Here is a 12,003-nt window from a genome sequence, read left to right as displayed (position 1 = left end):
TCTGCGCCACGCACCACCCCCCGCAGGGTCAGCGGGACTGGAGGCTGGTCAGCCCGCGGCTGTGAGGTCGTCTTCCGCAACGAGAGCCATGTCAGCTGCCAGTGCAACCACATGACGAGCTTCGCTGTGCTCATGGACGTGTCCCGGCGCGAGGTGGGACGCGCGCAGCCGCAGCGCCCTGACGGGAGCCCGGGCCGAGCCCTGCCCTTCCTGACGCCCCACGCCTTCCCTGCAGAATGGGGAGATCCTGCCGCTGAAGACCCTGACTTACGTGGCCCTGGGAGTCACCTTGGCCGCCCTGCTGCTCACCTTCCTCTTCCTCACCGCCCTGCGCACCCTGCGCTCCAACCAGCACGGCATCCGGCGTAACCTGACGGCTGCCCTGGGCCTGGCTCAGCTGGTCTTCCTCCTGGGCATCAACCAGGCTGACCTCCCTGTAAGACACCCCGGGACCCTCCCCGGCCCCACCCCCACACCCCCAGCAGCCTGCTCTTGGGCAGCCCCAGTGGCTGACGGGCCGGGCCCTCAGTTTGCCTGCACAGTCATCGCCATCCTGCTACACTTCCTGTACCTGTGCACCTTCTCCTGGGCCCTGCTGGAGGCCCTGCACCTGTACCGAGCGCTCACAGAGGTGCGAGACGTCAACGCTGGCCCCATGCGCTTCTACTACATGCTGGGCTGGGGCGTGCCCGCCTTCATCACAGGTGCCAGCTCTCCCACTCCCGTCCCCGGCGGGTGGGTAGGGAGGTGAGCCTCGAAAGAGGTGTCCCCAATTTAACCCAGCCATGGCCACGGACAATCCCCATGCCAAGAGGCCAGCATGTCAGAGTGGACCCTACCTGCCCCATGCTCCTAACACCGGCCTTGTTGTCCCTGCCTGCAGGGCTGGCTGTGGGCCTGGACCCCGAGGGCTACGGAAACCCTGACTTCTGCTGGCTGTCCATCTATGACACTCTTATCTGGAGCTTTGCGGGCCCCGTGGCCTTTGCTGTGTCGGTGGGTGCCGGGCAGTGGCTGGACGGGGAGGCCGCTTGGGGACAGCCGAGGCTGCTGGTGGGGCAGGCAGGGATCCATCTGTCCATCTGTCTGCCTGTGCCCGGCATACCCAGCCTTGCCCTCCCTCCCACAGATGAGTGTCTTCCTGTACACCCTGGCAGCCCGTGCCTCCTGTGCAGCCCAGCGGCAGGGCTTCGAGAAGAAAGGCCCCATGTGAGTATGCACTGCCCGGCCAACTGGGGCGGTGGGTGGTGGCTGGGGGACACTACTGCAGGACTCACCCCATCCCGCCCCACCCAGCTCTGGCCTGCGGCCCTCCTTCGCCGTGCTCCTGCTGCTGAGTGCCGCCTGGTTGCTGGCCCTGCTCTCGGTCAACAGCGACACCCTCCTCTTCCACTACCTCTGTGCTGCCTGCAACTGCATCCAGGTCCCGCAGTGGAGGGGCGGGAAGCCGGCCTGGGGGTGCCTCAGGGAGAACGCTCAGACGCCAACACCACCTCTTCACTGCCAGGGCCCCTTCATCCTCCTCTCCTACGTGGTGCTGAGCAAGGAGGTCCGGAAGGCACTCAAGTTTGCCTGCAGCCGCAAGCCCAGCCCTGACCCTGCTCTGACCACCAAGTCCACCCTGACCTCGGTGAGGGCACCTGCTGGCTGGGAGGGAAGAGGAAGCCGAGGCCCCAGGAACACCCCTTTGTGCTTTCTGCCCCACGTGCCTCCCTGTGCTGAAGAAGGGGTGCTGAGGTCGATGTGGGCGTGGGGGTGGTGAGGTAGGTAGGAGGAGGTAGGTAGAGGATGCCCAGGGATCCTGAACTGGGGAGTTTCCTGTCTCCCAGGATGCTCTCAGGTGACAATTCCTGACCCCACTTTGCCCCCCGCCAACAAGCCCTTGTATTGCCTGGTCCAGGGTATCTGAGGTGCACAGGGCAGCTGAGCCAGGACCACCTGCCAGGTCCTGCCTGAGGAAAGGGGCAGGAGGAATGTGGGGCCCTCCTCTTCCGAGCTTCCCTCTGCTCCTCCCCCACTGACAGGCCTCTCTGTTCCCTGCCTAGTCCTACAATTGCCCCAGCCCCTACGCAGACGGACGGCTATACCAGCCCTATGGAGACTCGGCCGGCTCTCTGCACAGCGCCAGCCGCTCGGGCAAGAGTCAGCCCAGCTACATCCCCTTCTTGCTGAGGTGACCCGTGGGCGGGAAGGGTGGGGAGAGGGGAGATGACTATGCTCCAAATGCAGCGTCCGCCAGGCGCCAGGAGCTGAGCTGTGCACAGCGGGGTGGACATGGGGAGGGGGGACTGGTGACTGGACAGTTGCAATTGGAAGCAGTAGGGACTTAAGGCCTGGCCCTGGAGTCCCAGGAGAGGGCAGAGGCTGATGGGACACTGGGCAAAGGGCCCAGCTGACCCCTCCAGCATGGTCTTGTCTTCTTAGGGAGGAGTCCACATTGAACCCTGGCCAAGGCCCTCCTGGTCTGGGGGACCCCGGGGGCCTGTTCTTGGAGGGTCAAGACCAGCAGCATGGTGAGAACAGAGCCTCCAGGCTGGAGCCAGTAGAGCAGCTACCGGCTTGGGCTGAGGGGTGGGTGGGGGTGGGGGGCCAGTTGTGATGTCTCCTGCTCCCACAGATCCTGACACGGACTCTGACAGTGACCTGTCCCTGGAAGACGACCAGAGCGGCTCCTATGCCTCAACCCACTCATCCGACAGCGAGGAGGAGGAGGAAGAGGCAGCATTCCCTGGCGAGCCGGGCTGGGACAGCCTGCTGGGGCCGGGCATTGAGAGACTGCCCCTGCACAGCACCCCCAAGGGTGGGCCAGGGCAGTGGCCCAGGGGGCAGAGCACCTGGAGTTCTTGGGGGCTGGGGTGGGATTCTCCTGGCTGTCAGCCTTCTTAGGGCCTCATGTGGTTTCGTCCCCATCAGATGGGGGCCTAGGGCCTGGGAAGGCCCCCTGGCTGGGAGACTTTGTGACCATAGCAAAGGACAGTGGTGGCAGCGTGGGCCCAGAGGAGCGCCTGAGGGAGAACGGAGATGCCTTGTCTCGGGAGGGGTCCCTGGGCCCCCTCCCAGGCCCTTCTGCCCAGCCGCACAAAGGTGAGTGGGACCCCTGACCTGCATGTAGGCCGGTGGAGCCAGCCCCTCCCAGCTCACCTGCCCTCGGCCCACAGGTATCCTGAAGAAGAAGTGTCTGCCCGCCATCAGCGAGAAGAGCAGCCTCCTACGGCTGCCCCTGGAACAGGGCACAGCATCTTCGCGTGGCTCCTCCGTCAGCGAGGGCAGCCGGGGAGGGCCCCCTCCGCGCCCACCGCCCCGGCAGAGCCTGCAGGAGCAGTTGAATGGGGTCATGCCCATCGCCATGAGCATCAAGGCGGGCACGGTGGACGAGGACTCATCAGGCTCCGAGTGAGTGGGGCCTGTGGGCAGACCCCCCAGGCCACTGTGGCCCGCAGCCAGGAGACCGAGGGGTGGAGTGCTTGCGGGCCAGCTCCTTGACAGGGACATGTGACACACACGTGCCTGTGGGCAACCAGGGGAGTTGAGGGAAGGGGGGAGCTGGGCTGCTGCTCTGTTTCCTCCTGTCCACTCTGTTCCGACTAACCCTCCGCCTCCCTTCTCTGTCGCTTTCCCTTCTGCCTCTGCAGATTTCTCTTCTTTAACTTCCTGCATTAACCCTGGGCCGTGCTCCCCACTCTCCACCGCTGCACTCACCCCCACTCCTGTCTTGTGCTTTATCCCGCCCCGCCCCCACCGCCTGCCCGCAGCAGCGACGACACGTCCATCTGAGGAGTCCGGCCAGGAGGGGTCCCCACTTAGTGCCAACTCCCTCCCCCACCCCACCCCTCACTGCACTTTGGACCCCTGGGGCCAACATCTCCAAGAGAAAAATTTTTCAGAAAAGAGGAAAAAAAACAAAAAAGAGTTTCAAAAAGGATCTCCACGCGTCATGACTTCAGGGATTCATTTCTTTTTATACGCTGGAAACGGACTCCCCTCTCCCTTCCCAAAGAGGCCAGGACGGCCCGGGCCGCGCTGGCCGCCCATCTGCGGTGCCTCTGGGAGGAGAGGGGCTGGGGGGCGTGGCCCTCAGTCGCCACCACCCAAAGGAAGGACAAAGCCAATGCCCCCAGGGCGCCCGACCGCAGGCGGCCTCGCCTCTCACCCCTGCTGTGCTGCCTCTCCCAGGAACTGAGAAGGCCTTGTCCAGCGAGGGCAGAAGGACTCGGCGCCCTGGACCCCCAAATGCTGCATGAACACATTTTAGGGGGAGCCTGCGCCCCCAGGTGGGGGCGGGGCACCCCAGCCCCTCACCTCTTCCTGCAATCTGCCGCCCAGGTGTTCGCTCCGTTTGCTGTTGCTGACCCGAAAGTGCTTCATTCACCGCCCTCCCCACCCGCCGGGGAGGACCAGTCACGTGTTCATTTACGCTTCTCTGCTGGGTGGGGGTGGGGGTGGGGGAAGTTAATGCAGTGCTGACTCTGAGGGGCTGCAAGCACAGGTTTCAAGTCTGGGTTCTGGTTTCCACTCGCCCACCCCACCCCCAGCACCCCCAAATCAGGCCAAGTGCCCTGTGGTAGCCTACATGTTCTATTTTTAACCCCTTCTTGGAATTGGCTCTCTTCTTCAAAGGACCAGGTCCTGCCCCTCTCTTCCCCACCCCACCCACTCCCGACCCCCAGCTCCCTGCGAAGAGAGAGTTAATATATATATATTTTTTATTTATTTGCTTTCTGTGTTGGGATGGGTCTGTGTCCTGCCCAAGGGGTCTGAAGTGGCCGGCACAGGTTGGGTGTGTTCCCAGTGGCCCTGGGGTGGGCACCCAGGCTGTCATCCCTCCTCCTACTTCCCACCCCCCCCCTCCCCCTCCCCAGTTCTGCCTGCTGCGCTCCTTCCGAGCTGCCATTTCCTCTAAGCCTGTGTCCCCGACCAGCCATGCTGACCTTCCTTCTGGAGAGGGTGGTCAGGCAAAGAGGCCACGGGGAGCGTCCCTGTTTCTCATTTTAAGACTGACCTCTGGATATTCCGCCATGTCGTCTCTCCCCCACCACCTCCCCTCAGCAATTCCTGCAAAGGGTTAAAAATTTAACTGGCTTTTACTACTGATGACTTATAAAAATACAATGATGCTGGATGCTAACTCGATACTAACACCAGGTTGTGCAGGTTGAGTCACTGTAAATACGGTAGGGTCTTGTCACCGACCTCTGCTTTGTGGTACTCATGTCCCCATACTACTGAATAAACTAATTCTGTCCGGTGGACGGAGCACGGTACTTCTGCACAGCGCCTGCCGTCTGGAGGACGGGGCAGGCAGCTCCTCACTGTGGGCCCCAGAAGGGACCCCAAATGGTCATGTCAACCCAGGCAGTTCCAGGGGTCCCAGGTGGCCTCCTCTCAAAGAAGCAGTGACTGCTGGGGCTGCCCACAGGGAGGGACATGCAGGTTTCTAGCCTGCCCCCTCAGGACAGGCTTCCCAGAGGTGACATGCAGGTGGCATGGAAGGTGGAGAATGAATTAACTACTCTTACTCCAGAGCCTGGTATGGTTAGGCTGCTGAGCGCAAGACCAGCAGTTCAAAACCACCAGCCACTCCTCAGGAGAAAGAGGAGGCTTTCCACTCCCATCAGCAGTCAGTCTCCGGAACCCACAGGGGCGGTTCTGCCCTGTCGGCCAGGGTTGCTGGGAGCTGGAATGGGCTCGCTGGCAGTGGGCGTGGTTTGTGTTCTCCAAGCCACTGCTCTTCCCACGTCTTACTTGTCTTACTTGCTTCAACGGCCGGTGTTAGCACAAGGGCCAGATCGGGTAGCAGTTAACGAGGCCGGGAACCAGGCTTAATCTGTCTGAGCCTCGTTTCTCCATCTGCGGATGATGATGATGCTAATAGCATCGTGTAATGGAGCGTTTATGAGGATTAAGTGAGTTCACACATGGAGAGTGCTTAAGTGGTCCACAGTGTGCTGTCAGAGGCTAATAAATGCGCGCGCGCGTGCGTGTGTGTGTGTGTGTGTGTGTGTGTGTGTGTGTGTAAGTGAAGGGGAGGGTGGATGTCGAATGCTTAAAGACAGAAAAGTCACAAGCCTGGCATAGTGGGAGGGAAGTTAGCAGCCCTGCGCTGAACTAGGACAGCTGTGGCAGGTAGGCCTCCTCCTGGCTGGCACTGCCTACTGACTGGGAAGAACAGTTGGTCTGCGAGAGTGAATATGGGAAATGCTGTGCCCTCCCCAGCCACCAGGTGGCAGGGACACGTGCACCTGCAGCTCACACAATACGCCACCTGCATGCAGGCCACACCTGGGACTGCTAGCTGACCTAGAGCCGGAAATCACCACCTGGCAGGTGCAGAGGAGAAGTTCACACTTGTTATCTTGCCGTATCCCAAACATTCAGCATATACCTCCACCCCTTTTCCCCACATAAAATCTTACGATCCCGGAGGCCACCGGAGTTGCTTTCCCATGATGCCCAGGGAAAAGTGAATGCTTACTTTGCCATCCACGTTGAGCAGGTAGAGGTGCCAAACGAACCCTAACACCCGCTGTAAAAAAGAAAGAAGCCAAGGAAGTGCAAGGTCCCAGCAGGGAGAGGAAGACCTCTGCCATGTCCATGCAGGGCGCTTACAGGCATGTGGGGCAAGGTGCTGGGAGTCCACTGTCCCTTTGCCCAGTTTCTTGCTGGCTTCCTTCAGTCACAGTTAGTTCGAAAGGAGGGAATTTGCCTCAGAACTCTACAAGAATTGTCTTGGAGTGGTTCAAGCCAGGGGAACAAGGAGACCCAATCCTGAATCTACTAAATGAGCCTTTGTCATTCATTCAACAAACATCCACCGTCTTGCATCCAGATGTTTTCCAGTGACATGAAACTCGACCAGCTTGAATCCTAGCACCAACACTAGGCACTGCAGAGGCTTAGGAAGCCTTGCGCCAGCCCCCACGTCCAGAAGTCTAGAGGAGATGCGATGAGGTCTCTCAGCAGCATCTGGCTGAAGGAATCAGGAGACCGGAGCATGGGGCACGGGGCACCATCACAAGCTGCTCTGCAGAGGAGGAGCTGGGGCGGGGTTTCTAGGGGGCTCCACTCTCCTAGGAAGGACTTTCACCTTGAGAGCAGACAGAGTCATTCACCTGGAAGCTGGCTTTATACCCGCTGCGCACAGTGAACTCCCTCGGTATCTATGGAGACTGGTTCCAAGTCGCCCACACATACCTAAGGCCTGACATGAAACCCTGGAGCATTTGCGTTTCCACCACTCACTCATCAGTTTGTCATACTGTGGTGGCCGTGATGCTGGAAGTGGGGCCAAGCGGTATTTCAAATACCAGCAGGATTGTCCCTGGTGGACAGGTTTCAGCAGAAAGTTTCAGACAATCTAGGAAGGACGAGGCGGACACCTTCTGAAAAAACGAGCCACTAGAAACCTTACGAACAGCGGTGGAACATTGGCTGACGACGGTGCCCGGAAACAAGCCCCTCGAGTTGGGAGGCACTCAGAATACAGCTATGGAGAGGCTGCCCCCGCAAAGCGCAGAAAACAAACATCCTCACCACTGGACCGACAGGCCACATCATGAGAAACTGAGAGAAGACTGAAGTGGTCAAGGATCGCACTGTACTTGTATCTGCAACCAACATTCCCGGGGGCAGCACCCAAGCAATCAAACGGCATGATGCCCTGGGCAAATAAGATGTTGCCTTGAGGATGAAGGTGTGCCTGACAAGAGCCAGGGGGTTTCCAGCGGCCTCGTGCACTGTGAACGCCAGGGGATGGATACGCAAGACCTAGGAGAACAGAGGCATTGGAATTAAGGCGTCCGCTGCCAGACAACACACACATCTGCCTTGGAACAGGTAGAGCTGGAAGGCTTCTTAGAATCTTAGAGACTTTGCTTCACACCCTTTTATCAGGCAAGACCAGTCCCCGGAGAAGGACTTCCTGCTTGGTAAAGGAGAAGGTCAACAGCAAAGAGAAGACCCTCAACAGATGGACACCGTGCCTGCAACAATGGGCTCAGAGGACACGCGGGAGGATATTGGGGGACCGGGTAACATGGTACACAGGGTCACTATGAGTCAGATCGGACTTGAAGGCACCAAACAACAATGATTTGCACATAACCTGCACACCTCCTCTTGAATTAATTACTTAAAATAGCAAACAGTGTAAATGAGATGTAAATAACACCTGATGCTCCACTTAGCCTTCGAGGGATTGCTTTGATCACTGAATTGCTTGTCCCCCACCCCCAAGCGTTGCAGAACCTGTGGGCATGGAGAGCTGACTGCACTTAACTTTGATCTGGACCTTTAATAATCTATGAGTCCTGGAAGGAGGCCAACAAGAGGGGCGGAGTAGCCACATGCTGATGAGCTGCAGCCTCAAGGCCAAGGGCCTGTTGGGGCCCCTGCCCAAGAAGCCCAGACCGATTCTCTCCCCAGAATGACACAGGGGGCTCCTCAAAGTTACTTAGATATTAGACGAGACCCACTTTCATACAATATAAAAAATACGTTTATTTTCAGAAAGACAGACTGGTGGAGTAAGGTGGTTGCCCCTCCTGGTGGAGGTCAGGAGTCAGGGAGGCCCCTCTCCCGAGGCCATGCATGTGAATGCCCACAGGGATGGAAATCACCCCCCCCACCCCCCACCCCCAGCAGGGAAGCAAGGGGTTGGAAGCAAGAGTGGGGGTGGATGAGGACACCCACTCCTGCATTTTTCAAGTTCTGTTTGTTCATCTGAAGACCAGGAGGTGACCTCTTTTTCCTGAATCTGCTTTCAATGCAGAGAGTTTAATGCCCCCTGCAGTTCAACCCTAATCCACCCATTTCCCAAGGTCTCAACTCCTGGGGGACCAGCCCTGGTAGCATCTCCTCCACTGGTCCTGGGGCAGGAGAGTCAGGGTCAGGGTCTGCCTCCAACAAAAGGGCTGGGGAGGCCCAGAAGAGGTAGGGCCAGGCAGCAACTGTAGTGGTTGACTACTGAAATTTGCTTGCCGTCCGAACTCCTTACCTAAAGGGGCAGAAAGGGACAGGGCTTGAAGCTGCCCATCTCCCGGGCCATTTGCCACCCAGTTGAGTAGAGATGGGACCCCCATGCCCATCTTGTTACAGGGCCCACAAGGATTTGGAGCAACAGACATGATGGGGTACCTAGCCCAGGATGGATGGCAAGGGAGAGAAAAAGCGCCCTAAGCAGACCGACCTGGTAGGCCCTGGGACGGCGGCTTTCCTGGGGGCCTGCAGATTGCCGCGAGTAGCACCAGTGGCAGGGAGATTTGGCCGCCTAGAAACAGGCACTTGATGGAGGTGAATAAGAAAAAGGAGTTAGCAGAATATTCCATCGAGCTTCTGGAAAGAAATATTAGATGAAAGGAGAGTGAGTTTGGGATTGGCACCCCCTCCCCCAATGGGGGTGGGGGGCGGGAAAGCGGGTATTCCAGAACCAGACTCAGATTCTTGGCCCAACTTCACATTCTCTCTTTAACTCAGTTTCCCCAGCTTCCAAAGAGTTTGAAGCAAGACAGAAAGTGCTCACTGCTGCGGGCTCTGGGCAGGTGGGGCCAAGCTGGGCACAGTAGGGGCTCTTCTCTCCATTTCTTACCCATAGGGCCACACTCCTCACCTCGGTGGCCTGCAGCACTTGGTCTTGGAAGCCCCTTGTGACTTGACAGAGAATCTGGAGGAAGACCACCTTTGCAGGGTAGTACACTCCGGCTGGAGAGTGGCATGCGGCCCACAGGCCTGGGGAGGGTCGTGGGGACCGGCAGCCGACTTGAAGGTTTAGCAGCTGCACCTTGCGGCGGGGCGGGGCGCTGAGAGTTGCTGGTGGAAGGCTGCTGCGGGGCCAGGACTGGTCTGGCCGGGGCAGCTGGGTGGAGAGGAATAGGGAGGTCAGGGGAAGTGTCACAACTTCCTCAGGCCCAGCCCACTGCTGCTGCCTAGCTCTCCCACCTGCTCCGGCTCGCTCACTGGGCCTGGCTTGCCCTGGGACCGGAGCAGCTAGTCGGCGTGGAGGGGTGGATCGGCTTGGGGGGGTGGATCGGCTTGTGGGGGTGGATCGGTTTGCGGGGCTGGATCGGTTTGAGGGGCTGGATCGGCTCGGAGGCGTGGATCGGGCAAGAGGAGAAGATGCTGGGCTTTTTGATGCAGGGAACAGATTGCATGTGGGCGATTCCTGAAATACAAAGAGGAAGGGGAGGGGGGGGGAAAAAGCCGGATAGGAATTGTGAAAGAATCTGTTCTGCTGGCTTATTATGGGATGCAGTGGAAAGCTGCCTAGATCCCAGTAAGAAGGGGGCAGGAGTTAGCTGCCAACACCATCCTCCTCTCCATCCCCAATGTCACTTACTGAGAGCTTAGTACAGGCAGGGCACCATGCTCAGCCACTTGTTCGAGGCATTTTGTTAATTCCCAACAATTCTATCAGGCCCATTCTGCCCAGGAGGAATGGCATCCTGCTCCTGCGCATGCACTGTGCCTGAGGGGACACTCCCAACAAACCCTCTGAGCTCACCCTCTTCGAGCTGGCCAGCCTCTTTCCAGGTGTGGTCCGAAGAGCTCTGACTGAGCCCTTTCTGTCACCGCTCCGCAGTCGGGGCGTCAGGCTGCGTGGAGAGGGTGTACTCCGAGCCAAGGAGCTCACAGTGGGCAGCAGGTCTCGCACAGGACTGTCCTTCAACACAAAAGTCTCCCGGCGGGGGCTGGGCTTCACCTGGCGGGGGCTGGGCCTCACCTGGCGAGGCGCTGGGCCCTCGAGGGCGCTCGCCGGCTCCTGCAGCGCACACTGCTCCAGCCGAGCGGCCAGGCGGTTGGCCTCTTGCAGGATCTCCTCCAGCTTCTCCGGGCTGAGGGGCCCTAAGCTGAACCTCGGGGCCTGGAGGGTGGGGGCCACTGCGTTGGAGTCACCTCGGTGGGAGAGGCCCCGTCGAAGCGGCTTCTCCGAAGTCGCCCACACTGCTGTGTCTTCCTCCTCACGACTGAGACAGACAGTAAACCAGGTATTGCGCCCACACAGGAGAGGAGCAGGGACAAACGCCCCACAATAGAGCCAGGCACACAGCCCCACACCTTGTGAGAGTTGGCATCTGGGTGGTGCGATGCACGTTTCCATGGGGCCTTCTGACCAACTTTGGGGGTTTTGCCAGAATGAAGAGGCATTACATCCACTTACCCTTCTCAACACCCGGAACTCTCACTCCGGGATTACTTCTTCTCCCCTCCCCGAGCTGAGCTCTGTCACAGAGATCCACATCAACCAGCCACCCAGCAGCCACTGCGCACCAAGCTTAGCCAAATTAGCAGCCCGGGCTCCAGAGGCCAACGCTCAGAGACAAAGAGGAGTTGCTATGGGAAAAGAAGCTGAATAAAGAGGCTGGTACCTGTCAGCTGGTGACAACCCTCCAAAATCCAAGGTCTCATCCACAATAAACTTGACATCTGGAGGAGAGAGGAGAAGGCATGCCAGCCCCGGGGGCCTGGGCACAGCTCTCAGTGGCACCACCTCCTTTGTCCCTCCAGGGCTTCCTTACCTTCCTCCGAATTCTCCATGTTCCAGCCAGAAGGTGCAAGAGTCCCTTTAGACCCGAGTTGGAGAAAAAAACACATTTCCTCGGGTCTCCCTTCTGCCCAAGCTCCCAGCTCTACTCAGGGTGCAAGGCAGGAGGAGAGTCATGCTGGAAGCCAAACCAGCGGCCCGGCTCCTACCGGTGTGGGAGTAGCTAACCCCGTTACCACCGCCCCTCGTCCCACAGGGAGGTCCTGATGGGACTGACGGTTCCAAAAAGTTCCGCCGTACACAACCACCCACTATGCAGGCTGCTCCGAGGTCTCTCCTCCATGGGGGCGGTCTGCGCGCTCCATTTTCCTTCGGCAATATCCATTACTTGGGTCCTTCCGCGACCCCCGCTCCCGGCACCCACACTATCCCACACCACACCTCCGGCCCACCCACCCCAGCGTCCATTCCCTCGGAACCTCACCTCCCGTGAAAGGTGCTTCCAGCTAACAATCCAGTCCCGGGAA

General features: G+C 59.2%; 2 protein-coding genes across 5 annotated transcripts in view; one reads left to right on the top strand and one right to left on the bottom strand.

Annotated features, from left to right (window-relative positions):
* Positions 1–5,247, top strand: part of CELSR2 (cadherin EGF LAG seven-pass G-type receptor 2) — a 23,935-nt gene extending 18,688 nt beyond the window's left edge. Inside the window, exons 22-34 of one of the 2 annotated variants that reach the window (XM_045291822.1) lie at positions 27–153; positions 236–436; positions 530–704; positions 884–996; positions 1,130–1,209; positions 1,297–1,423; positions 1,508–1,630; positions 2,046–2,173; positions 2,425–2,513; positions 2,618–2,800; positions 2,914–3,084; positions 3,159–3,393; positions 3,756–5,247. In XM_045291822.1, coding sequence (XP_045147757.1) covers positions 27–153; positions 236–436; positions 530–704; positions 884–996; positions 1,130–1,209; positions 1,297–1,423; positions 1,508–1,630; positions 2,046–2,173; positions 2,425–2,513; positions 2,618–2,800; positions 2,914–3,084; positions 3,159–3,393; positions 3,756–3,774 — 1,771 coding nt within the window. In that variant the 3' untranslated portion in view covers positions 3,775–5,247. Of the gene's footprint in view, positions 1–26; positions 154–235; positions 437–529; positions 705–883; positions 997–1,129; positions 1,210–1,296; positions 1,424–1,507; positions 1,631–2,045; positions 2,174–2,424; positions 2,514–2,617; positions 2,801–2,913; positions 3,085–3,158; positions 3,394–3,752 lie in introns of both variants that reach the window. The other variant, XM_045291821.1, reaches the window with a different exon arrangement.
* A 3,308-nt stretch (positions 5,248–8,555) lies between these two features.
* On the bottom strand, positions 8,556–11,994 carry PSRC1 (proline and serine rich coiled-coil 1). Of its 3 annotated transcripts, none has more exons than XM_045292104.1 (7): positions 11,511–11,715; positions 11,361–11,418; positions 10,496–10,958; positions 9,934–10,156; positions 9,605–9,850; positions 9,185–9,278; positions 8,556–8,992 (listed from the first exon to the last, which is right to left on the bottom strand). In XM_045292104.1, exons 1-7 carry the CDS (start codon positions 11,584–11,586, stop codon positions 8,989–8,991), a joined length of 1,164 nt encoding a protein of 387 aa, XP_045148039.1. In that variant the 5' UTR covers positions 11,587–11,715; the 3' UTR covers positions 8,556–8,988. The 3 variants fall into 3 exon arrangements, with proteins under 3 accessions (XP_045148039.1, XP_045148040.1, XP_045148038.1); XM_045292105.1 differs by lacking the exon at positions 8,556–8,992 and adding an exon at positions 11,961–11,994 and having other exon boundaries at positions 9,132–9,278; positions 11,511–11,555; XM_045292103.1 differs by lacking the exon at positions 8,556–8,992 and having other exon boundaries at positions 9,132–9,278.
* Between the last annotated feature and the right edge of the window lie 9 nt (positions 11,995–12,003).

The sequence above is a fragment of the Echinops telfairi genome, unplaced genomic scaffold, assembly GCF_000313985.2.
Source record: "Echinops telfairi isolate 266 unplaced genomic scaffold, ASM31398v2 ScPeMD7_443;HRSCAF=831, whole genome shotgun sequence".
Taxonomy (NCBI): Eukaryota; Metazoa; Chordata; class Mammalia; order Afrosoricida; family Tenrecidae; genus Echinops; species Echinops telfairi.
Note: the sequence above shows the minus strand (reverse complement) of the source record. Positions and strands in the feature narration are given on the sequence as shown.